Source organism: Rhea americana, unplaced genomic scaffold, assembly GCF_003343005.1.
Source record: "Rhea americana isolate MKP2758 unplaced genomic scaffold, rheAme1 scaffold_253, whole genome shotgun sequence".
In the NCBI taxonomy this organism is placed as follows: domain Eukaryota; kingdom Metazoa; phylum Chordata; class Aves; order Rheiformes; family Rheidae; genus Rhea; species Rhea americana.
In genome coordinates, this window is record NW_028186372.1 from 475,461 (window position 1) to 498,426 (window position 22,966).

Here is a 22,966-nt window from a genome sequence, read left to right on the forward strand (position 1 = left end):
AAATTAAAGCAGAAAAGGGTTTTTGCTCATTTCATTCTACTGTAAAAGCAAGTGCTCATGTCTRTAAAACCATTTTCTGCATTCTTAGGCTACCACCTGGGCAATTCTCATGAAGGCACATTAGAACGGCRTATRTATACACACATATATGTATGTATTTCACAAGGCAAAATCTAATACTTTTTGAGCATGCCCCAAACGCRTGCTATTTTCCAGTTCAAGGATGTGTGCAAATTCAGAGAAATGTGGACAGAGCTTTTATACTGTTTAGAGTATGGCTGCTAGGTGTTAGGAGATCAGGCACAGATAGCGTGGCAGAATCCCCTTGCACTAGTGTCACTGGGTGCAATAGCAGTGGTTAGTAATGAAGGATTAATTTGTTTTCTCTGTTGCCAGACTTAGCTTTCTCATTTATAATTCCCTCAATTGATAATTGATGTGGAGGTTAACTAAATGAAGCCAGTGTTCCTATGGTAGGCTCAGATACTTTAAAAACGTCCATTTTTCCTCCAGAAAACAGACTTGAGATGCTTCGTATACTTCTGGCACTGGGCAGCAGAGAAGCTGCTTTCTATCATATCTAGTGTCTTAGAAAGTTTTTCCCAAAATATCAGAAGTCTGCACTTTTTGCCAAAATCACAGTTCCTGTAGCACTCACTGCATAGGTCACCTCCCAGGCTCATCATGATGTCTTTGACTAGCCAGTAACATGCTGGGCAAGCACCTTCCCTGGAGAGAGCCTGGGATTAATGGTGCCAACTCTGTATGTAAAGTGACAGGTAGCTCCTGAGGTAGAGGTGTCTCCAAAAAGATTAGTTATTAAAAAGACCAGAAGGTGTAAGTAAAGGAATTGTGGGCCAACATTAGACTACTCAGATGTAAGCGGCGCTACTTGTGGCGAAGCAGGTGAGTAGGAACATATTGCACAACATAAGATGTTCCTTCTTTCTTGCCATCAGTGATGCGAGTGTGGTTTCATCTTTACCCTGTGGTATGTAGTGGGGAGATGTTGGACAAATTCGCTTGCTGGCATTAGCACTAATAGTTGCCTGTGTTTTAAGCCGCAGGTTGTCTGTTGCTTGTGACTGTCCATACACCAGTTTCTCTAGAGGTTCCTTGCAAGTGTCATTCTGGTAATGTGGCTCTTCTTGATGTAGCTGCATGGTTACAGGTTCTCCTGAAGCATGGACCAGGAAAGGAATATTAAGCATTTTTCCTTTTCTATCTAGTAAAACTGCTCAAACCTCTGGAAGAGCTACCCTGAAAACATTSGGTCAGAAGAGTAATTAGTAAAAAAGAGTGTTTTTTTGAGAGTACAGGACAAGTGACAATTTTTTTCTTCTAGTTTACTTTCATATTTTCAGACTTCTGACTCCATCTTGTTCCTGTTTTCACAGTGTATTAAARTCTAATCATAAATTCTGTTTATTTTTTGTAGGCATATATAACAGAAACATAACCTTGGGAAATAAAATCCTTTTATTGAGTGTTGTTAGTTACTACTGGAAGAGGAAGCCTTTTTTGTTTATTTTGAGGGCATTCTTCTTCCTTTTATTCAGGTTTGTAGGTATAAAAGTGACAGAAACAATCAAAGTATAGTTTAAAATATAGCATTCAAAGGGATATTTAGGCTATTCTACAATGCATAATGTTGAAATATGAAGAAATGAAATTTGAAKATGTAACAGGAGTCTTTTGTGTAGGTCAGAGACCTAAACAACAATATACAAGGAATAGTGGTTTTTGTTTCATATGTRCTTTCTTGCAGAGTTGGTAAACACTACAGCTCTCTATCTTTCTTCTCTTTTAGCCACATAATCAATGAGCTGATAGAAACAGAACGGGTTTATGTAGAAGAACTTCAAAGTATAATAGAGGTAAGACAAATGCTTCTGTAAAGATTTCTGGCACTTTAAGTCATCACTGAGTTTAAAGTGCAAAGGCTTTCTGTTAGCAAGATAGCTCAGCCCTAGAGATGGAAAATAAGAAGGCTGTTTTGAACGTCTTGCTTCAGAGTTTCGAGGAAGAGGYTCCTTCTCTGACCCCAGCCAACAGAACGATAAAAGTTGCATGGTTCTCAAAGTTATGGACAGAGGAATAGTTAACAATGTGCCCTTCAAAATATCCTCAACAGGTTTCAGAAAGAGCACCTTTGATTTCCATAGGGCCAGATGCTAAATTGCTACGAATGTAGGCTCAGAAGCTGATTGAGAAGAAGGAAGCCTTCTTCCCCCACTTGTGTGTCCAAATATAACCCCAGAGCTTWCCAGGCTACTAGGATATCAACACAGTATGTGTGTGCAGAGTTTGAGGTCTTTTGTCTGTGGAAAGGTGAGGGCTGAGGAGGGATTGGTCATGCTTACGTTTGGGCAGGGTTTGAAGGAGTAGGTAGTTTCTTTTTACATCCATGTGGTTGTTTCATTATTGGAGTTGATCTGCGAGAGCTGACAGCTCTTAACTATTTATTGATGTATCACTCTGACCTTTAAAATCGGAACTCAGAACGCTCTTCTCTCAAAGTTTGTATTAAAGAAACACAACCCAGTTTTTACAAGAAACAACCAAATAATCAAACTAGACACCACARCTCAACAGATAAATCCAGACTGACCCTTCTGCAATGAAGCAGTGTAACAAGAAGATTAAGTGTCTATCAAGCTTAGCAGTTTCCATCCCTCCACAGCCAAAATGGCTTTTGACTTCTAGGGACATTATTTTATCTTTTGTTGATACAGCAGTTTGTGCATTTATGGTTAAAACTATTTGCACAGCTATCGGGGTAAAAGCTCCAGGGAGAATTAGAATCMTCAGAAATTCATGGGACCAAGAAAGAAGTTGGTGTAGTAGAAGCATTTGTACATTAACTCTGTTTGAGAACAAAAAGTACATAGGCACTGGGACATGTTAGTGTCCCAAACTCAGTATTTCTTCCATGGTAAAAATAGCCTGATTTTGTTTTCCACTCTCCTCCACAGGGGTATGCTTCAGAAATGGATAATCCCAACTTAGTGCATCTGATTCCAGCCGCGCTGCAGAACAAAAAGGAAATTCTTTTTGGAAACCTCCCAGAACTCTACGACTTCCACAACAGGCACGTGCTAGCTGGCAGCTCTCCCTCCCGCTCCTGTAGTTTCTGCTCCCTTTATATAGAATATTTTGTCACACTCACATGGACRCAGGCAGGAAAAGCCAGCCTTCCCTATGCCTGTGCGTGCACATCCACTAAAGCCCGTCTGTGGAGGACACCCCTGCGATCATCTGTGTCATCCCTTTGTCTGTGAACGATTAAACCCTTTTGTGCGTTTGCTACTGATTTCCCCTGGCATCATTAATCTGGAATGTCCCTAGTGGCAAGTATTTTACTGCCTCCCCTGATACACTGGTAAATGTCACAGGACTAAATACTRATGTTCTTTCTCTGGCAAAACTCCTCTGCGAGGAGGTTTTCTTACTGCTCAGCTTGTTTGTCCTGTATTTCTGTTATCCCCTCACCAGAAGACGTGATATTTTAGATCATGCTTTTCATAAGGAATTTTATCCTTCGAGTGATCATAAACCTCTTCAGAAGCCTTGTCCACACTATAGACATGTATCAGTAACTGTATAGCTGACCTAGTGCTCACAACTATAGAATACTGACTACGGACAAGATTAAACAGGATTAAACCCCTTCTGAAACACAAAGCTTAGGGCAATTTCTGTACTTTTCAGCCCAGTTAATTAAAACTGTCTGTAGCCAAGGTGAGAATTTAAAAATTCCTTTGGATAATGATTGCACATAAGATGTAACAGTTGAATATAATAAGAAAATAAGATATTTTGCTAGTTTAAATATTATACCAGAGTACTTGATACATAGCAGAAAAATCTCTTTCTAGTTTACCTATCATTTTAAAAGAACTTGTCTTTCTATTTTGAGAATGACATTCTCCTCCTTTTGTAAGCCCGGTCTTCCTTTCYCTGAAGGCTTGGTACGCTGACTGCAGACACCTTTGGGCCTGCATCCCACATTTTCACCCCTTGCTGATTAAGCAACTGCATCTGACAGAGCTTTTCTGTCTTTTTGAGCTGTTCTGAAAAATCCTCAGAACCAGAAAGGAGGCAGGCATTAGGGCTACATATTGGAAATAAATCTCAGCAGTCAGAGGAACAAGATGCATCAGATGCTTGTGAGCAAATGAAAACACTGGTGACTCAGGCAATCAACTGTGAACTACATCCCACTTTTCTAAAATAACGTGTTTCTTTGGATGTCAGGATTGTTACCTTCCCCACTGAATCCTCTTGCAACAAAAACTTAGCTTTTAGTCTGGATTTACATGGAAGCTAGCACAGTGTGAATGTGATTTATTGTTTGCTTCTCTTTCTCCCTCTCAGGATTTTCCTTAAGGAGATAGAAAATTGCATTGAAAATCCCGAGCTTCTTGCCCGATGCTTTTTGAAAAGAGTAAGTAAATCCTTTTGTGGGTTTGTATGAATATCTATAGTCTTATCCTACAGTGCTTACAGAATTATTCCTGTTCTTTCATTCTGATTTCTTATGCAAATGAGAGAAATTTACATAAGCAAATGTTCCCAAATTAAGCCATAATTAACAAGTGTATATATTAAAATTTGAACCTTTACCTGCCTACAAGAGGGAGACTTTTACCAATATTTTAAGCCTAGCTAAAAAAAAAAGATCCAGATGTTTGGCCTGACTTTCATACCAGGCAAATCTGTGACTGAGGAGTCTGGTGTACCCCAAGGACGATGCTATTTCAAGTAAGGGGAGGACTGTGTAACAGCAGCTTGCTCTGAGTGTGGATAGCACATCCCGTCTCTGTCTTATCCCACCTAGCTGTCTTTTTTTTCTTTCTTTATTTCTCTTCTTCTTTTTCTTCCTTTTTTTTTTAATCTCTGCACTGTTCAGGGGACTTAATCCCCTGGAGCTGGTCCTTGTGTAGTGAAACCCCACCAGCTCCATAAGCCTCTGTGAGGTTGATTCTTTTACTCACTCATAAAACTCAAAGACCAAGCAGAAATCTCCCAACTAGTATGGTGTGGTGAGGGTTAGCTGTACTTCTARTAAGTGTGACCCATCTTTGTTTAACAGGAGAGCGAGCCCAGTTCACGAGAAAGCCCCAAACCAGCAGGTGGTGGTGGTTTTGGTCAGACGTAGRCATGCCTTTGCTTCCTGTGGCTCCCAGTGTGCAAGTCCTGCAGCACTCTCCTCCGAGGGCTCCCAGCCCCCCACGTTAATGTTACTGGCGACTGTTAGGACTGTTTCCTGTAGCAAAACAAAAGGTGCTTGTGGATATAGCACTTCTGCAGAGGCCCTGCTAATAAGAAAAACCTGTTCTGGTGTGTTACTACTGTTCTGTTACTCTGATGAAGCTGCTAGAGTAAGACACTGTGTTTTGAACGCAAAACTCATGGAAGTGGCTTGCCTCCGTTAACTCTGAATATAACCAGAGAGTAATTCCTGCTACTGTGCTACTGCGTTGTTGGGGTTGCATTTCTCAGCCAGATTCAAGGAGACTCRATTTGAAATTATTAGTTTTATTTTATTTCTGTCCTTACTGAGATTTATCAAACTTGATATTATATGATGGGACGTTTATAGTCCTAAGACAAGCTCTCCATTAATTTTTTTTTACAGCTCATTAACTACCTGTTAGCGTATGTTTAACGTGTAATGTTACATTGCACTTGGAAATGGAACTCACGGGAAAGCACTCTGCTTTCTCCTCCAAGCAAAAATATACAATAGTTAGCTCATTTAACTGTTTATGTTTAAATAGTTTAGTATATGCTGTTTTAGGGGAAAAAAATGGTATATTAAAGATAGCAGGTTTGTCAAAGAGAAAATTGAAAATAGTTTTTTTTTTGGTTTGTTTTTTCTTGTCCAAAGTAGTTTCTTTATTGGAACTCTGTACTAAAATAAATTAGTCTCAGGGGCTAATCAGGCTCTGAAGAGCCGTTGGTTAAACTCTGAGAGAAGAAACTTCCCTTCTTCTGTGTTAGGGGGCTGGATCATGCAATCCTAATTCATGCCAGTATTTCCATTAAAGTCAGCAGAACTCTTTCCATAGGAATGTGAAGATCTGTCCTAGTCTCTGTAGGCAGAGGACCTCCTGCTTCCACTTTCCACATTACATTTAGCATTTGCTGCTTTTTCAAGGTACATGTTAGATTTTTTTTAACCATGTGTTGTATGACGTACAGAGAGATTTGGTTTTAACATGCGTATCTCAGTTCTCAGAAGTCCCAAGCAGTGCCACATCTCTAAGATTTTAATGGGAATTATGAACACTTGGTTGTGCGTTTACTTTCTCCCTATTTCAAATCTCGCGCTACGAAAGTGCATGCCTCTCTCCTGAGCTGTCTCTGCTCACACAGTAGCACCTTTGATTCAAGGACTTTCCTTAACACTCTCCTTTTAGAAGAAGCCACATAAAGTCCAGAAAGTTGTTGTTTCTGTTGGACTGCATTTAGGAGGCACAAACAAAAGCCTGGTTGTGTGTTTGTGTTCCCCATGCTTTGGCAGCCTTTCGCATCTTCGCGCTGAGCAGAGGCTTCTGGCTTGCCCTGTGAGTTAGGACTGCTTGCTTTGGCCCCGGGACGCTGAAACGGCTGCTGTTCGAGGTGACGCCTGGCTCCGGCAGGAAGTTCACATTGTTGCAGATCCGCTCCTTCACGTCTCCCTCCTTGCACCAGTGTAACCTTCCTGACCGGAGCAAAGCTTTGCAACCTCACGGGGGGCCTGTGATTAGAAACAGACTGATTTTTAACTTTGTGCATTTTGAAGAATCTGACCCTTCTGAACACASCAGGAGTTTTCAGCCCTGATTCCAGCGCTGCTTTAAAGCATCCTGAGAGCTGTGGTGGGATGTTTTGGTGCCCAGCTGCATCCCTGCCAGTCATTCCCCTGCCATGTCCCCACACACTCCCACCTCCACTGGAGCCACCAGGTCAGCTGCCACTGTGGATCTGAATCCTTCTTCCTGGGTGATGGCAGGAGCAGTCCCTGGAGCTGCAGAATATTTCTCCTCTCTTGGTCCTCTGCTGGAACTGGGTGGCAGAATCGGGTGCAAGATGAGCCAGAAATGCCCCTCTTGTCCTCCCTTCCACTTTCCGAATTCATGTAAGCCAAATTTCAAGTAAAGCAGCTCAACTTTATGCGTGTGGCAGTTTTTCTGCAATCACTTGACCTTGATAAAAGCCCTACGGTGTATCTTAGAGTAGACAAGGACCACACGGTTGGCTGAAGAGGGGCATGTGCTGTAATGCCTTGCAGGATGGATATCCTCCWGCAGTATTAGCAACAGGAGGGATGCTCTGGGTTTATCTGCCGAACATGGGGCTGAGAAGAAGAAAGCCTTACCAAACCAAAGCAAGAATGCTCAGGAAGAAACAAAAGATGTGTCAGACTGCTTACAAATATGTACCGGGTGAGGTTCTTGGCACATGTGACCCGTCACAGATTACCACTGTTACTTACTCGTACTGCTAACCTTAGAAAAAGAAAATAATTTGCCAGGAATCAGCAATTGGAGCATTTGGTCATTCAGCGCCAGAAAGAAGCATTTAGAAAATGAAGGTAGCTGTAAAAGGACTGTAGCAGCTGACTGCAAACCTGTGAGTTGGATTCAAAGGCTACCTTCTGATTTCAAGCAAAATATATTCACAGTTCAGCACCCAATAAAGATAATTGGAAATATACAGAAGTGCCCTAGAAAACACTGTGAGTGAACTTTTACAAAGATCCCAAGATGCAAGTCACCATGGAAAGGAAAAACATTACAGGCAGAGATGAGCCTGGTGTAAAAGTACAAGCAGGCAGTCAGAACCTCTGAATATGAAAATACAGATGAGTAGAGTATTTGTGATTGAGATTTGAGTAATTAGGTAACTAATTATTTACTGGGATTTTAGGGCCTGATCCTAATCTTTCATTAGTAATTCTCTATTCCTTACACCATTACAAAAATTAAAGTGGAATTTAAAGATGCAAACATCTATCTGAGCTGATGTCAGTACTACAGCAGTAGCTTGTGTTAGCATAGGGCTGTGCCACTGTGGCAAGTAACCGGTGATTATTTTACCTTTTCTATAGACTGAACCRGTACTGTTCTTTTGCCCCTAATATTATTTTTGACTATCACTGTTTCTGTTCTGCCTGCCTGGTCCAATTAGCCTTCTGTGGGTGAGGATCAAATTGTAAGGCTTGATTAACTTTCTGTTTACTTTTAGTTTTGCAGGTTTTACCCCCTGCTAACTTCCTACCATGGCAACATGTAGAAACAATCATGTCTGCGTGAGGGAAACTCTGCACTTATTTTGAAACAGCACCATTAATATTCTATTGAATTGCAGTGGAGCTTTTTGCGTTGCATAAGCCTTGACACAGTAAGGTGTTGCATAGCACCGCTCTGCTTTCATGCCTGATTCATCCAGGTGACACCAGTTTAGGCCTACAAAGGAAGAGAGCAATTATACTGATTTCGTGTAGAAACTCTRCCCAGAAGAAAATACTTTGCCTGTACCAAGCACTGTCTAGGGGACTGAAAGCACTGGTGTGAGAACCAGGAATTCCTGAGCCTTATTTTTGGTGTTKCCTTTGATTCACTGTGGTCATGTCCACAAGGAAAGATGCACACAGAGATGAGGACCTCTGAGTTGGATGGACACAGCCAGCCTGTCTAGGGGTCCTGTGTGGCTCTGCTCYGTGGCTGCAGGGTGGCAGGGCTTCTGTGCCGACCTGGCTCATGGTTCTCCCGGYGAGACTGCAGCAGAGGAACACCTGTCTGTCTCTGTCTGCCCATATAGCCCAAGGAGCCTGAAATAGATCTCTGCTTTCATAGGGATTGCCTTTGTTTTTACTGAAGTCAATGAGATTTTGCCAGGGGCTCGCATAGAAGTCACTGCTGGGTAAACTTCAGTGAGAATTTAACATCTCAGTTACTTTGAATTAGTAGTATGCTCTTACCTCATTGATGATATAAGAGAGTCAAGCTGGCTTATAAATTTGCTTATATTTACCTTGAGGAAAAATTGTGCATGGATAGGCTTCTGGAACAGTTGATGGCCCTCACTACTAGCAGTAGTTCTTTTACGTATATACATTGTCCAGAGAAGATTACTCATACTTCATTTTACAAAGTACCTTTTCTCTGAAGGTCTCAAAGCAATTTATAGCTCTTTGTTACAGATTTATCAGATGAGTTCACTAATAATGTGCCCTCTTTTGTGTTGAATGGGAATCACCCTGGACTTGCTTTTCACAAGTGCTGCTTCTCTGTTTTTTCCAATTAATRGCAAAAAGCTTAAATCAGTAGATACTGTGGAAAAGCATGGACATCCAAAATTGCATGGATGGTCTCTAGCAAAGTCATGAACTGGACTTCCTTGGTGCTTTCTGCGATAGGGTTATGTGTCTTCCAGTCTGCAGTTTCCTTGCCTTGTGTGGCCCCTCATAAATCTCACTTTCTGGAGTGTTTAACTTTAGAAGAGTAAAAAGCAAATGTGGTAGCTTCAGTATATTTCATAAACAGATTTATGACTATGACTTAATTCACTTCCATTTGCAGGCTGGAAGATAAGAGAAAGTATGATTAATGGCAGGTGCTCTGTGGATTCTTTCTTCTTACCTTACTTAAACTCTCTTTCTGTTGCAGAAAGAAGAGCTCCAAATATATGAAAAATACTGTCAGAACAAACCAAGGTCTGAAGCTCTCTGGAGACAATGTGGAGACAGCATCTTTTTTCAGGTGGAATTTCACTTCAGACTGGCAATGCGAGTCCATCACAACTTGTTCTTCTTTTATATCTCTTTTTTCTTTAGAAAACTTAACAAATAATACATACTTTTCTGCATGCTTCTTATACTGATAGCAGGTGCTCAGTAGGTGTCAATATGTGATCTTTACAAGAGCCTAGACGGGTAGGATAGTAGGTAGAGTTCCTGGACAGGAGCTGAGCTCTTCAGGCCATACCTACAGGCAAAGAAGTGTTGGTTTCTTTGTAAACCCCAAACGACTGCAATCTCATGATCAGGGCATGCCAGATTTCTACACTAAGCTGAACCTAAACCTTAGCTTTCATTTAGATATATTTTCACTGTAGCACAGGTAACCTGGAAACTCCTATGCACTTGGAACAAATTTCTCCATCAATCCACAGATGTACCCTCTTTAGATTACTAAGCCATAGCTTACATCTTGGTGCCCTAACTGTGTTTCTAAAAGCAATCATATTTTTCTTCTCTTTTGTCCCTTACAGGAGTGTCAGCGTAAACTGGATCATAAGCTCTCACTAGATGCTTATCTTTTAAAGCCAGTTCAAAGAATCACCAAATACCAGTTGCTATTAAAGGTAAGTTCTCCATTACAGTGCAAAACTTCTTTTACTTAAAGAATTGCATATCAGCATTATTTTCTGAAGGACTAACTGGAAATAAATCCTCTCTCACATTATCAACAAATACTTTGTGATGTTAAGTTGTAGGTTGGTAACAGTCAAAGGACGGTCTTCTGTTTTAGGATAAACGCTGGTATTACTTCACTGGGAAAAATAAACTAACTTACATTTTTTATAGCAAGTATTATTATTTAATTCTTTAAATAGAGATTGAAATTGGCTTTATTAGATCAGTATGGTCTTACAGTTTGAGAACGGAAACTGATTATTTAAATCCTATCTCTGACATCTGTCCTGCTTAAATAAAACGCTCTTTAGTGTAAGCAGACTTCACTTTTGCAGCTCTCTGAACCTGCTGCTTTCCCTTGTTTGTGATTCGGACTTGTCAGAAGGAGCCACTCATTTTTGGGCCTCCATTTTTAAAGGCCCAGCAGGGAACAGATTAGCTCTAACTTTCCAAGGGATAAATAATCCCAGCTTCCCATTTGACTGTCATTGGAACTGTGAGTGGTCCATGCTTGAAATTTTGGTCTCAACTGAGTAAGAAGAAGTTCTCAAACCAATGGACCTTTTTGAAGACAGTGGCTTAAATTTCTGTTTTCCTCACCTCAGTTCTAAAATATAATCAATATTTACTGACTTTCCTAGTGGGGAGTTGGTGAAGATTACTTACTTGTTGTTCTGAAGCATTTAGACTCAAGGCAATGCTATGTACTGTCATGAAACTTACTGTGAAATTTGCAATGAAGATTTTAGGCAGCAGTCTTATTTACTAATAGTTACCATGGCTTCGGTCAAATTATGCCAGTTTAAACCATATGAGGATGTGGCCATTTATTCATTTGTGTGGTATTTCTATAACCTATTTTTTGGCTTTACACAAAACTGTAGAATCCAAATATCGAAGGGCATATTAACAAGGATGCAACTTCACTGAAGCCAGTAGATTTGCATCAACTTATCCAGAAATTCAATAAATTCAGTAAATCCAGTAAATTTAGCTCTATTTCTTGAAGTTATTCTATGAGAAGGGAGAAAATGTTAAGGTTTTCAGAAGAGCAAGAGTAAACCAGATTCTGCTTTTAATTTGAAATATGCCTGTAAATAAAACCAAGATTAGATCAAGGAGTACACTTCTCAAGCAAAACAGGTTACAGCCATTGGGGCTGAAGCTAGTCAGACCAGTTTTGTTCTCAGCAACTGCACATTGGCAAGGACGTTTAACTTGTCAAGGATTCTGAAATCCGTGGAGATGGCGCACTGAGTCACTGGCAGCTGGAGCTTTTACAGATGTAGGAGAAAGGGAATCTGTGAAAAAGTGGTAGCAAAGTAGTGCCTAAAAAACTGCATGCCATGATGAGCAATGGGCAGATGAGCTATAAATTCTGGGTCACAATGATTGCAACCCGCTGGTTACCGTCATTTTAGCTGATATTAAAAAGCTTTACAGAGAGCAAGGGTCCATCCTCGTTCTAGAGACTGTACAGCAGGTACCATACGAACACATCTTATTTTCAGTCTCTAAGCACTGGTCAGTCAAGTATTTCAGCCCCTACTGTTTGGGATTTTTGAGACCTACCCTTTTCAACCTTGTTTCACAGGAACATAAGCCTCACAGTTTTTAGATTAGGTGATTTACAAACACAAAATGTGGCTGAAAACAATGACATACTTGAATTAAAACCACATAAAAGGCCACATAGCCTTAGACATCCACCAGAATGAAGAAGTCTCATTCTTACGGTAATAAAGATGAAGGAAGAAGATCCAGTAGCATCTCGATTCATTCCTGGATATATTTCTGGGGCATAGTTTCTGTTGGTGTTCTGATCAGCACAGGGAAACAAAGCTAAACTCACTGTACAATTCTTAGTGAGGCATTATTGTCCCAATAGTCTATTCCTTGGTTTCTTCACAGCTTGCACTTCTGAAGTGAAACTTGCGTTTAACTAAACACCTTTTTTTTTCACATCAATAACAGATGTATAAGGCAGGAACAAGTCAATAGTGATGAATAAGAAACCAGTCTAAGCTTGTAAGGTTATTTGGAAATGAATTCTCTCTCCGGAACTCTTGTCTCATTAGCAACCAACAAACTATTCTTTCAGCTGATTACTGGACACAGATTGCAAGCATCAAAATCACTAATCACTAAATGTGATGGTAATCAGTTATCCTGCTGCTTTGGTTACCGTCATGTTGCTTTTTCTGTGAAATAGCACGGTCCTGAATGGCTTTGATCTCAAATTCTATGGTGTAATCTTGGGATCTTCCAAATGCTTTGAGATTCATGTCTTCTCAAAACTGTACCAACTATATGTGGCTTTATATCTGTTTAATTGTATTCGAGATGCTTTTAGCAAAGATGTAAAGTCTGGTGCTCATCTCAGGTAGATACTCATTGATAATTACTGCTTTCTATACAGTACAGTGTAGAAAAACAACTCGTGCATCTGAATCAGGCTCGGAGCTTCTCTATACACAGAAGAACAAGAGGCAAGGCACTTCACTTAACTACAAAATATCTTAGTGTCTTTCAGAATTTGCGTAGGTTATAACTCTGTTGGTTCTACGAGGAGACTTGAGTCCTGAGCTTTGATTAGCATGTATCAGAGATAACCAGCACGCAAAAAATGCACAGAAATAACAAAAGTTGTCCTTTACTACTTGGCTCTAAACATTTGGAACTCAAAACAGAATCTCTGTATGTGAAGTGATTACAGAAATTGAGCCCTCAGTGGGATTTTTTTTAAAACTATTTCTTGGCTTTGGTCACATGCTTCTTAACTTGTCCAGAACTTTGTTTCTTGTTTCTTGTGCAAGAGCTGGAGGATGGAGTAACTTTCCTTGTTTCAAGCAGGATATATACTGTTTAATGGATTTTTGCTATAGGACAGCGTTGTTCTTTGAGATTACTGTCCTTTGGAAAACGATTTCAAGTTTTAAAAGGTAGGTTTGTAGCTTGTAGCACAGAGATGGGGAAGATTATAGTAATCTGCCCTATTCTTCCCCCCCAAAAAATATAGCAGCTGAAAAACCTGCCCTGTAGATTAAAGAAGTTTCATTTAATTTAACAAAGAGAGATTTGAGAGGTGATTTGATTACAGATTGAGTCTGTAAGCATCTACATAGGAAGTGACTTACTACTAAGCAGAATTTCTTTATCTAGCAGACAAGAGCTTGCCGAGACCTAATGAGTGGAACCTGAAACCTGACAAATTCAGACTACTAATTAATTTACATTTTTAACAGTAAGGCTATGTAGCTCCTGGAATAAATTGCAAAAGGAAATGGTGAGTCCCCTCRCACCTGAAATTATTATATTAAGGCTGAGTTTTCATTCTAGCAGATGTGGAGTAAAAAACTGGATGAAATTCTTTGATATGCAAAAGGTCATTGTAAATGTGCCAGAATGGTCCCGTCTCATTGTAAATGAATCCATAAAAATTGAAAATGTGCAAGAATTCAAACTGTCTATCTGCAGTGATAATCCTGGTGGTTTGGTTTTTTTCCCTATAATTTTGCTACTTGGTCTATGCAGCACAGATTCCAAGGAGGACTRTCTTATAGTGGCTTCTGGTATAAGAAGATTTCAAGTAGTTTTCATATCTTTGTTTAATCAGGAAATGCTGAAATGTAGCAAGAACTCAGAAGGTACTGCTGAACTGGAAGAGGCCCTGGCTACAGTGCTCGATATCATCAAATCGGTTAATGACTCCATGCATCAGATAGCAATCACAGGATATGAGGTATTTTTTGATGTTGCTCGTACTCTAGTCTTGACCCATGCAGTGTTCATCTCACCAGTGGTCGTGCTGAGCCCGTGTCTGGTACACTTTGCAGGAGCCTGTGCCACGTCTTTGAATGAGGCCACTTAATGGCATGTTATGGTGATGAAAATACATGTCAACATACCTATCACATGGTGGTTTGTGTGAATATAGGGAGGAAGTAGGACTAACGCAATCCTGACTAATCACACCCRAAACTCAGTTGCAGGTGAGAGGGAACAACAGCTTAAGAAATTTACTCAAGCTGTCTGTGACCCCTATGCAATTCAACCATTTCCAAATCTCTTGCTCTGAGGGAGAAAAATTTGGCTTCCATTTAAAGTGGGTAATAGGAACTATCCCTGTGCATGGCAAGCTCATTGTCTGAAATACACAATAACAACTGCAASTGTAAATGCATACATCTCTCTGCTGAGCTTCCACTGAAGGCAACTGRCTTACAAAAACTTGTACTGCTTACGGAAAATGAGTCCGTGAGTGAGAAGTGGAAGTGAATGACACATAAGGGAGAACTGCATCTGAGGAAATGAGGCCTGAGGGTGATGTGAATGCCTGTTTTGAAATAGCTGCATGGTGAAGCCTCCAAGAAAAAAATGTTATGAACAGTTTGATTCAAATAATTTTAGGTCAGGATGATGTGGCTTAGTCTGAACACCAGAAAAACAGGATTTTATGATGAATGTGACTTCCAGAAAGAGTACTGGGATCTGTACCAACCACTTCTGGGTGGGAAGAGTTATTTTGTGTTTTACAGGATGGAGTGGCTTCAGTAGTTTTAATTTCCTAAGAGACCATACCCTCTGTGTCAACATTATTCTATAAAAGAATGTAACTGCCTGAGCAGCTGTGTGCCATAGGTCCACTGCTGTACATAGCTAGAGATGATCCTGAGGCTTATACTTTACATCTGAAACAAGAAAACAAACTCTTATGCTGCTGTGTTGAAAATGAAGTGGTGGCCACCTTGTTATATTAGTAGACACACAGACTATCTGTAGTGCCTGTGGATCAGAACAGCAGCATAGACCCAAAGCACACCTTACGTCTCCCAAAACTGAGGAACCTAAGTAAAGCATATATGTTACCCCAGCCCTGTGCACAGATAAGAGCTACACCCATCACAAAGTGGTTAATGGGCTCTTTGTTGAGTGATTATAGCAGAAGTAATTTCTCCACTCTCTTGTTCTATACATCATTGCACTGAGACTTGGGTTTAGATTAATACTGTAACATGAGTTCTTACTAGTCCTTATTAGTTTATTTTAGCAATATCTGATATAATATACATCTAACTTTCAGTTTTTCCAGGTATACTGCAGGTAGGAGAGGCCTACTATACTCGTATTTGTTGGCTGAACCAAAATAGTTTGTTAGCTTTTTAATTTCTTCAACAAACAAGGTCAAATCCTGCATCTAACTATTTCTGCCACTGAAAGTGTGTTCTGAAAGAATTCTTAAATAATATTTCTTCTGATGGAGCAAAAATATCATACTTCATGAATCTTCACTGAACAAATCTTGAAATCAGGAACAAAGATCTTAAAAGCAAAGATCTTAAGTTGAAATCCTTTATCCTGSTGTAATTGTGGGATGTAAAGAAGTATTGTCAGATAAACGTTTTGTTTAAACATGGGGTGACATAGCCAGGGACTTAAATTGACTCACTTCAAGTAAGGATTTGTCCAGATATATTTAAAATGCTCCCAATAAAACACTTGAGACCTCTAAAGTTGAATGGTAAATTAATTTTAACTTTCTAWTTTTTTTTATTATTTCTTTGTACTAGAGAATGAAAAAAAACCAAATTCACATTAGTAGACAATTTTCCTTTTAGTTTTCCTGCTCTTGGCATGGTGTTTTGTTTCTGTTAAAGCAAGTGGCAAAGCTCATGTTCRCTTTTCCATCACAGTAGTAAAAACCTAAGACAAACTTTCCCTGGGAGTGCTTTTGTTTTGTGAAAAGCTTTTTCTGAAGCAGTATAAACAAACATCTGGACATATCTCTGCTGGCTATTAGGCTTCCTCAAACTTTTCCTTGGGGCCAGGTCGCTTTGGCCTTGTGCCAGCCCTCCAACCGCATAAGGTGGGTTTTGATGTGACTTTTGAATTGCTGGTTGCAGTGACAACCTCCTGGTCCCTCCGGGGGTTCCCAGTGACTGCTGCACACACTGGTTTGCTGAATGTATTGCCTTGCTCCACAGTTTCTTTTTTTTGCAACAACAAAGTCTTCATTTTTATCTGTGGGACTATTTCTGTGGGGTTTTTTTGTTTGAATCCATTTGGTTGTAGCAGTGTGCCCTTTACAGCCTTCTAGGTGTCAGGATTAATACCTTGTGGAAGCTTCCCCAAACCATTTTGGTAATGGCTAATTTTCAGTCTCTCAGAGCTTCATTTTAGAAGGACTCTAAAGCTTTGATATTTTTGCAGACTTGGGCCTGTAAACATGGATGTGGAAAGCTTGTGGATATGGCACATCTTTTGCTTCCCCAGTTTCCACTGTTTTTGATTCATCCCCAAAGGAGCAATGCAGCTTTTCTCATGTCTTTCCCAGATTAAATTTATTTACAGCTATTTACCAAAAATATCCTCTGTTGTTTTTAAACATCTCTGTAAGGGATGGGCAGAAGAACTTCTCCAGGAAAGGTGACATCATTGGCCTGGGCAGAAGGGATCTATTCAAAGGAAGATTATGTTGCCCCATCCAGATCCCTGCTCATATAAATGCTGAGGTCACATTCACTTTTGCATATTCCTTGCTTTCAAATCTCAGAGCAGATTTTTATGCAGGAATCCAACAGAGCATTCCTGTCCCTTTTCAGTCTCTGCTTTTGAATTTGCCAGATTTCCATGAAATGGACTTTTGCCAGTGCTTTCTCAGTTGAATTGAAAGATGTGGAAAGGTGCTTCGTGGCTGCATTTGTAGCCCAGTATYGACAGCATTCCTGAGATGGTTTGTTACGTGATTATTAAATGGGGCAAAAGTGAGAAAGAGGAACCCAATAATTTCTTCTCTCCATTCTGCTTGTCTCAGATGCTCAAATAAACTCTTCCCATCGCTCATGAAACCACACCCCAGCTTGTGGAGTCCTCCCCACACAGGCGTGGTAGAAACACCTTTTGGAGAAGGATATTATGCCAGTGGAAAAGCAGGTTTTGTAGTAGCTATTGAATGCTGCTAGCTGCATAGACTGTTCTGCTTCTTGAAGATGTGTACATGGAGGTTTGAGGGGCTGAACTCTTGTGTAAGAAATTCCTAGCTTTTTTTTTTTTTTTTTTGGTGTGTGGTAAAGACACAGAAAAAAGTAAAGGAAAGCTTGGAGAGCAGAAGTTTTAGAGATGTTCCTTACTATCATCCTAGCCTTTTTACAGAATCTTGCCTGGGTAGTTGGCTCATGAGCACCTGAGTCATTCATATATATCTCTCATTTCCATAAACAAGAAATATAGTGTATTGTTCTAACAGGAAATAATTATATCTGAGTTAGTGATGAAATCCTCCACTTTAAATAAACATCCGTTAGGACAGAATATACTTGCTATAACCCCAGTCTAGACCCAAGATTGAAGAGATAAATCTGTCACAGGAGCTGAACTGAGCCTCTGGAGCTCMCTGCTCAAGGAATAGCAGCTGGAGTGACAGGAGGGTCTCACCATTGTCAGAACAATGTGTAAAATGTATTTCTTTAATTTAGCTTTACATTTCATCARTAAGCTTACACCACATGCACATATGAACACACAATACTGTGTGCATGAATAAAAATCCAACTTTATAAATTAGAGATGATAGACATAAAAATTACTGGGTTTTTTAATACTTTGGAGAGTCTCATAATGTCCCAGTATGGAGGAGAAAAGTACCTAATCAAACTCTGGTTTTGCAGGTGGATCTAGGGTAGAGGGTGGAGAGTGAGAAGGAGACRAAGTTGCAATCTGTGCTTCAAGAAATCAGACATTCCTTCTGGTAGACAACAGCTTCACCTTATAATCAACAGAACATAAAAATGTTGAAAATGTGTCATTCAATAATGAACCCGGCTTGTTCCCTAAGCTTACACAAAGCACCCCCTGAAAAACTTGCCACCAGCATAATTATGATAATTATTTCCTGAAGTCCATTAGCATATACATGTTTCCTCTATTTATACATTACTGCACCCTTTAGTATTGAACTCTGCTAGAAATGTTTGTGCTGGTGGTATCGGAGCCAAATGTTATTTATATCAGTTGAAGTATTTCCCCCCTGGACAAGGGCTTTCACTCAGAAAGGTCTGGCAGTTACTCRCTCTCTTTCTCCCTCAGGTACTTTTATGGCTTTTTAGTCCATTTGCTCCCTCTTTGACCATGGCTATGTAGCATTCTATAGTTTGCAGATGGTGAGCTGAGAAACTATTGATAGAGCTTTTAAAGACTATATTTTGCAATAGAAGGGAATTACACACCTACATACCTCCAGGCACTGGTCTRTGTCTTCAGACATCTGTGTGTTGTTCAAGATCTTGCCCAGGGATACATGAGATGCTCGTAACAGAGCATAAACGGAACTTGGATCTTTGACAGTCAAGGCCTTTGCTTGGAGATCTTGACTGCAGTGCCCCTTCACTCTGCCTTGGACTCAAGAGTCTTGAAAGCCAGTTCTTGTTAGAAGAAGCTGTTTACTCTGTAGTTATCAGAGCGAAAAACTAGTGTGGCACGTCCAAAAAGGTCCCGAGACTGATCTTAGACACTAACAATGGATAGGGAGACAAGCTGGGAATTATGGACATGGAGAACAGTGGGTTAATGGTTATAGGAACAGATCACAYAGGTTTAGAAAGCAAAGAGCAGCTGGGCTCCCAGCTGCAACAATTCCCCAGTCCAGGACAAGGGATGGCTATGCACCAGGCTCAGCCTGGAACCTTAAACATCACTAGAGGAAAGGACTATACATCATATTACCCTAGTCTGACAATGACRTAGATTCTGTTTTTTCCTTGCCTGCTAGGGGGATGTCAGTGAGCTTGGTAAGCTTTTGATGCAAGGATCCTTCAACGTGTGGACTGACCACAAGAAAGGGCACAACAAGGTGAAGGACTTGGCTAGATTCAAACCAATGCAGAGACACCTCTTTCTCTACACAAAGATGTTGCTATTCTGCAAGAAGCGGGAGGAGAACACAGATGGCCATGAGAAGACAGCTTCRTACAGCTTTAAAAATTCTTTAAAGGTAATAAATTTGGTAATGGGAGGGGAGAGGGGTAAACCTGCTTAGAGTTCTCAAAACACATTGGGCATTTTAAATACAAGATGGGGAGATTTCCTTGAGGCAAGATGAAGAATCTATCCATACCTGCAGCTAGCCTGCAACCCTGAGTAAATAGAATCTCCATTTTAGTTTTGATTTGGAGACAAACCCAGCCATATGTCCTGCAGCTCCATATCTGAACCTTGGTTTTGCAGCTCAATACAAACTAGCACGTTGTGCGTTCTTTACTCAGCATCCTGTGGAGAGGAGCAAGACTAAATGGAGCTGCATCTGTCATTGTTCTGCCTATAAGCATCCTCCAGGTTCAGTTTTGTCATGAGCTTTGCTATCAGTCAAGCAGATATATTCTGTGATAAGAACAGCTACTGATGAATCACAGCGTAATAGAAGGGCCCTTTTATTCACAGGAGTGACATTTCCAGATATGAATCAGAACATTTTCTGTTAAGATTCACAAGTAGACCAAATTTTCCCTTCAAGCCCATTGATATAACATTTGTGACTTCAAACATCTAAAAACATCATCAACTGTAATGCTATAAACCTATTACAGGATAACCAGACAGGAGTTGTAATAGAGCCTTGTTCAAGAAGTGAACTAGTCATTGTAAATATAATTGATGTAAATGTTTGAAGTTTCTTTCTGTGGAGATGGCCTTGATTATGTCATGATTCTTGTGGCTGAATTTTTGAAATCTCATTCTGAGGCAAGTCAAAACAAGGATGATGAACAAAATACAGAAATAAGAGGGGAAGTTGCTAAGAAGTTGCAGCTGGAGTTTAAACTTACGATGAAGAAGTTATCATTTAAAAAATCTAGAATTATTTTCTCTTTCTCAGTTCTTTATTTGTCTTGTCTGATTAGAAACTTAGCTCCTGACTCACTTTTTTTTTGTGTGTGTTCGCTGAAACTTTTTTTTTTTGGTGTTATCCAGACTTGTAGATGAGTTGTTAAATCTACAGATTCAGAACACTACACTCTAAAGTCCCATCCCATCCCCTTTCCTCTCCCACCCCAATAGATCAGTGATGGTGAGCTGAAAACACCACCTTTCTCAAACTGAAAAGAGTTTGACCACCTGTATGTGGTCAGGAGCCAGAATAGGAGTAAAAATTGATTAAGAGCAAGCAAGCAAAGTAGTGAAGATAAACCCATGCTMAGGCATTAACCTGTTACTTTTAAGCATTTTTTAAAAAAATTTTTGGCTACAACAATCAAAAAAATGAAATGATAAATCATATTTAGAAAAATATATGTTCTGAATTTTCCTTTCARTATCTCCCTAGGGAGCAGAAGTGAATGCAGCCTTTTACCAATGCATCTCAGAGGAAACAGAGTTTAAAGACCATTGACATTTTCCAGATTCTAGCTTCTCATTTTCTCTTTTGAAACAGATGAGCACTGTGGGCATTACAGAAAATGTGAAAGGGGATAACAAGAAATTTGAGATCTGGTATAATGGCAGAGAAGAAGTCTATATCATTCAGGTAATGACCATCCTTTCTTTCTAAGGACTGTACTTCTTTTCAAATTAATTCTTTTTAAGGAAGTTTCCAGCTTCCTGACCTTTACTATTCTGTACGCTGTCAAGAAACACTAGCCACTGGGAACTTCATTGTTGCATTGGCACTGAAACTGCTAATTTATCATCATAGAAGTGATTGTGACTTTGGGCAAAAAAAGTAGTAGAAAATTACTTGGAAGGCTGGACAGAAAAACAAGGAGAGGACCTTAGATTCATGATAATCTTTTCATCTTGAAAAGTGCCCTCTGCTTTCTTTTGGTCTCAGAGTTGGCCACAGGGTTTCATTTTTGGGTGAGACTGAAAGAAAATGTAGCTTAGGGTAGCCAAAGGATTGGCAGCATGCTTTAACTAGATCTGTTTTACCTTTTTTCTCTTGTGTTCTCAGGCATCTTCTGTTGAGTTGAAAAACACATGGATTTCAGAGATTCGCAAAGTCTTGACGGGACAGCTGGAAGCATGTAGAGGTAGGACACACACAGTGTGATCTGATGATGTTGCCTTCCTTCTGTACTTGTGTGGGACAACACATTGCTGGTATGAGTTACTGGGTAGTCCAGCGCTACCAGTGAAAGTAGTACAAACAGATCTTATTTGCAAAGATAAGCAAACATTCGTGGGTGGTTGCAACACTGCTGGCATTTATACCCTTGTTCTGACCAAGGAAAATCTCTTAGGACTATAGAAATGGCTCAGGGAGTGAAGTAATTATACCAATAACAGTTAGTCCAAGACACAGAATTTTCCTCTGCTCTCCCTCTCAAGTTGCAGCCCTAGGAACACATCCATTTTCATCATCATGAGAGGAAGTCGGGTCCCAGTCTTCACCCAGTATCTTCTCACAAGATCTGACGCAAAATATGACAATCCTCTTCTACACACATGGCCAGATACAGGAGTTTTTCCTCTCAGTCTTATTGGATTTTTTTTTTTTTTTTTTTTTTTTTTTTGCTTTGTGGGTTTGAAGGGGTTTCTTTAAATTCAAATTTGACTGTGAGTCGGTTATCTCATCTCTCTTTCTCAGGTAGCTCCCCATGATATATGATTCATGGTGTTTCCCTCTCTCACAGAGGTGTAGCCATGAAGATGATTAGTGACGTGCTCAGTACATGGATGGTTGAGGACCTGTAAGCGTCTAAAGTAATGAGACCTCTTTTTTATCTAAGATAAGGAGACTGAGACAGATAGCCAAAATTCTGTTAGGCTATTCTACATGCTGAGAGAAAATAGTGATGGACGCTGTCTGAAATACAACTCCTTTTATGAACAAGAATGTGTAGAGTCCAAAAATGCATGTTTCAGGTTCCTTTAAGACAAAAAAAAAAAAAAAACCCACAGCTCGGCCCATTGCAAACTATTCCAGGGCCCTGGCATTGCTTCTCCCCTTGAGCTCTGTCTTTTTCATTGTCTGCTTCTTCCATAAACGCTCTTCAAAGCAATGCCGGCACAGCCTCTCCACCCACATCCTTAAGATTCCTGAGCAAACTTTGTCCTAGGTCATCTTCATCTTAATTGTCTGTTTTATAAAGACATATAATGAGTTTTTACAACCCCCTTAAATGGAGTGAAACAACTATACATACTAGCCTCAGCAATTTATTCCAGCTCATAMCAATATATGCGTACAAAAAGAAAGACTCAAGTCTTTTGTTTCTGTTTTTGTTTTCATCCTTTCTCTTTTCATTTTGMGTTTCATTGCAGTCAGTCCCACAGGAACTGGCTCTACTGAGGAAAGAATTTAGGTGCTTATTAGCCCAGTTAGAGAACTCAATTTAAGGACTCCATGACATGCCTTACAGTATTTATTTCTAAAGTGCAAAAGCTGACTTTCTTAGGCTGCCAAAAGAGAAAACTAGTTTATGGAGAAAATCYACGTGTTTATGTGTTTAACAGGAAACAGCACTAATGTTCCATGTATGTGTTTCTCAGCAAAGAAAATGAAGTTTGAATGCTGCCTGTATGAGCATTAGTGAAATCTCAGTGCTCAGTGTAGCACAGGAGATCTGT

General features: G+C 40.0%; 1 protein-coding gene across 1 annotated transcript in view; it reads left to right on the forward strand.

Moving 5' to 3' along the window:
- The window catches only part of MCF2L2 (MCF.2 cell line derived transforming sequence-like 2), a 142,353-nt gene that overhangs the window by 96,065 nt on the left and 23,322 nt on the right, over positions 1–22,966 (forward strand). The window contains exons 18-26 of the mRNA XM_085307105.1: positions 1,811–1,877; positions 2,976–3,091; positions 4,378–4,447; positions 9,660–9,752; positions 10,264–10,356; positions 14,025–14,150; positions 19,176–19,397; positions 20,832–20,924; positions 21,348–21,426. Coding sequence (XP_085163231.1) covers positions 1,811–1,877; positions 2,976–3,091; positions 4,378–4,447; positions 9,660–9,752; positions 10,264–10,356; positions 14,025–14,150; positions 19,176–19,397; positions 20,832–20,924; positions 21,348–21,426 — 959 coding nt within the window. The remainder of the gene's footprint in view (positions 1–1,810; positions 1,878–2,975; positions 3,092–4,377; positions 4,448–9,659; positions 9,753–10,263; positions 10,357–14,024; positions 14,151–19,175; positions 19,398–20,831; positions 20,925–21,347; positions 21,427–22,966) is intronic.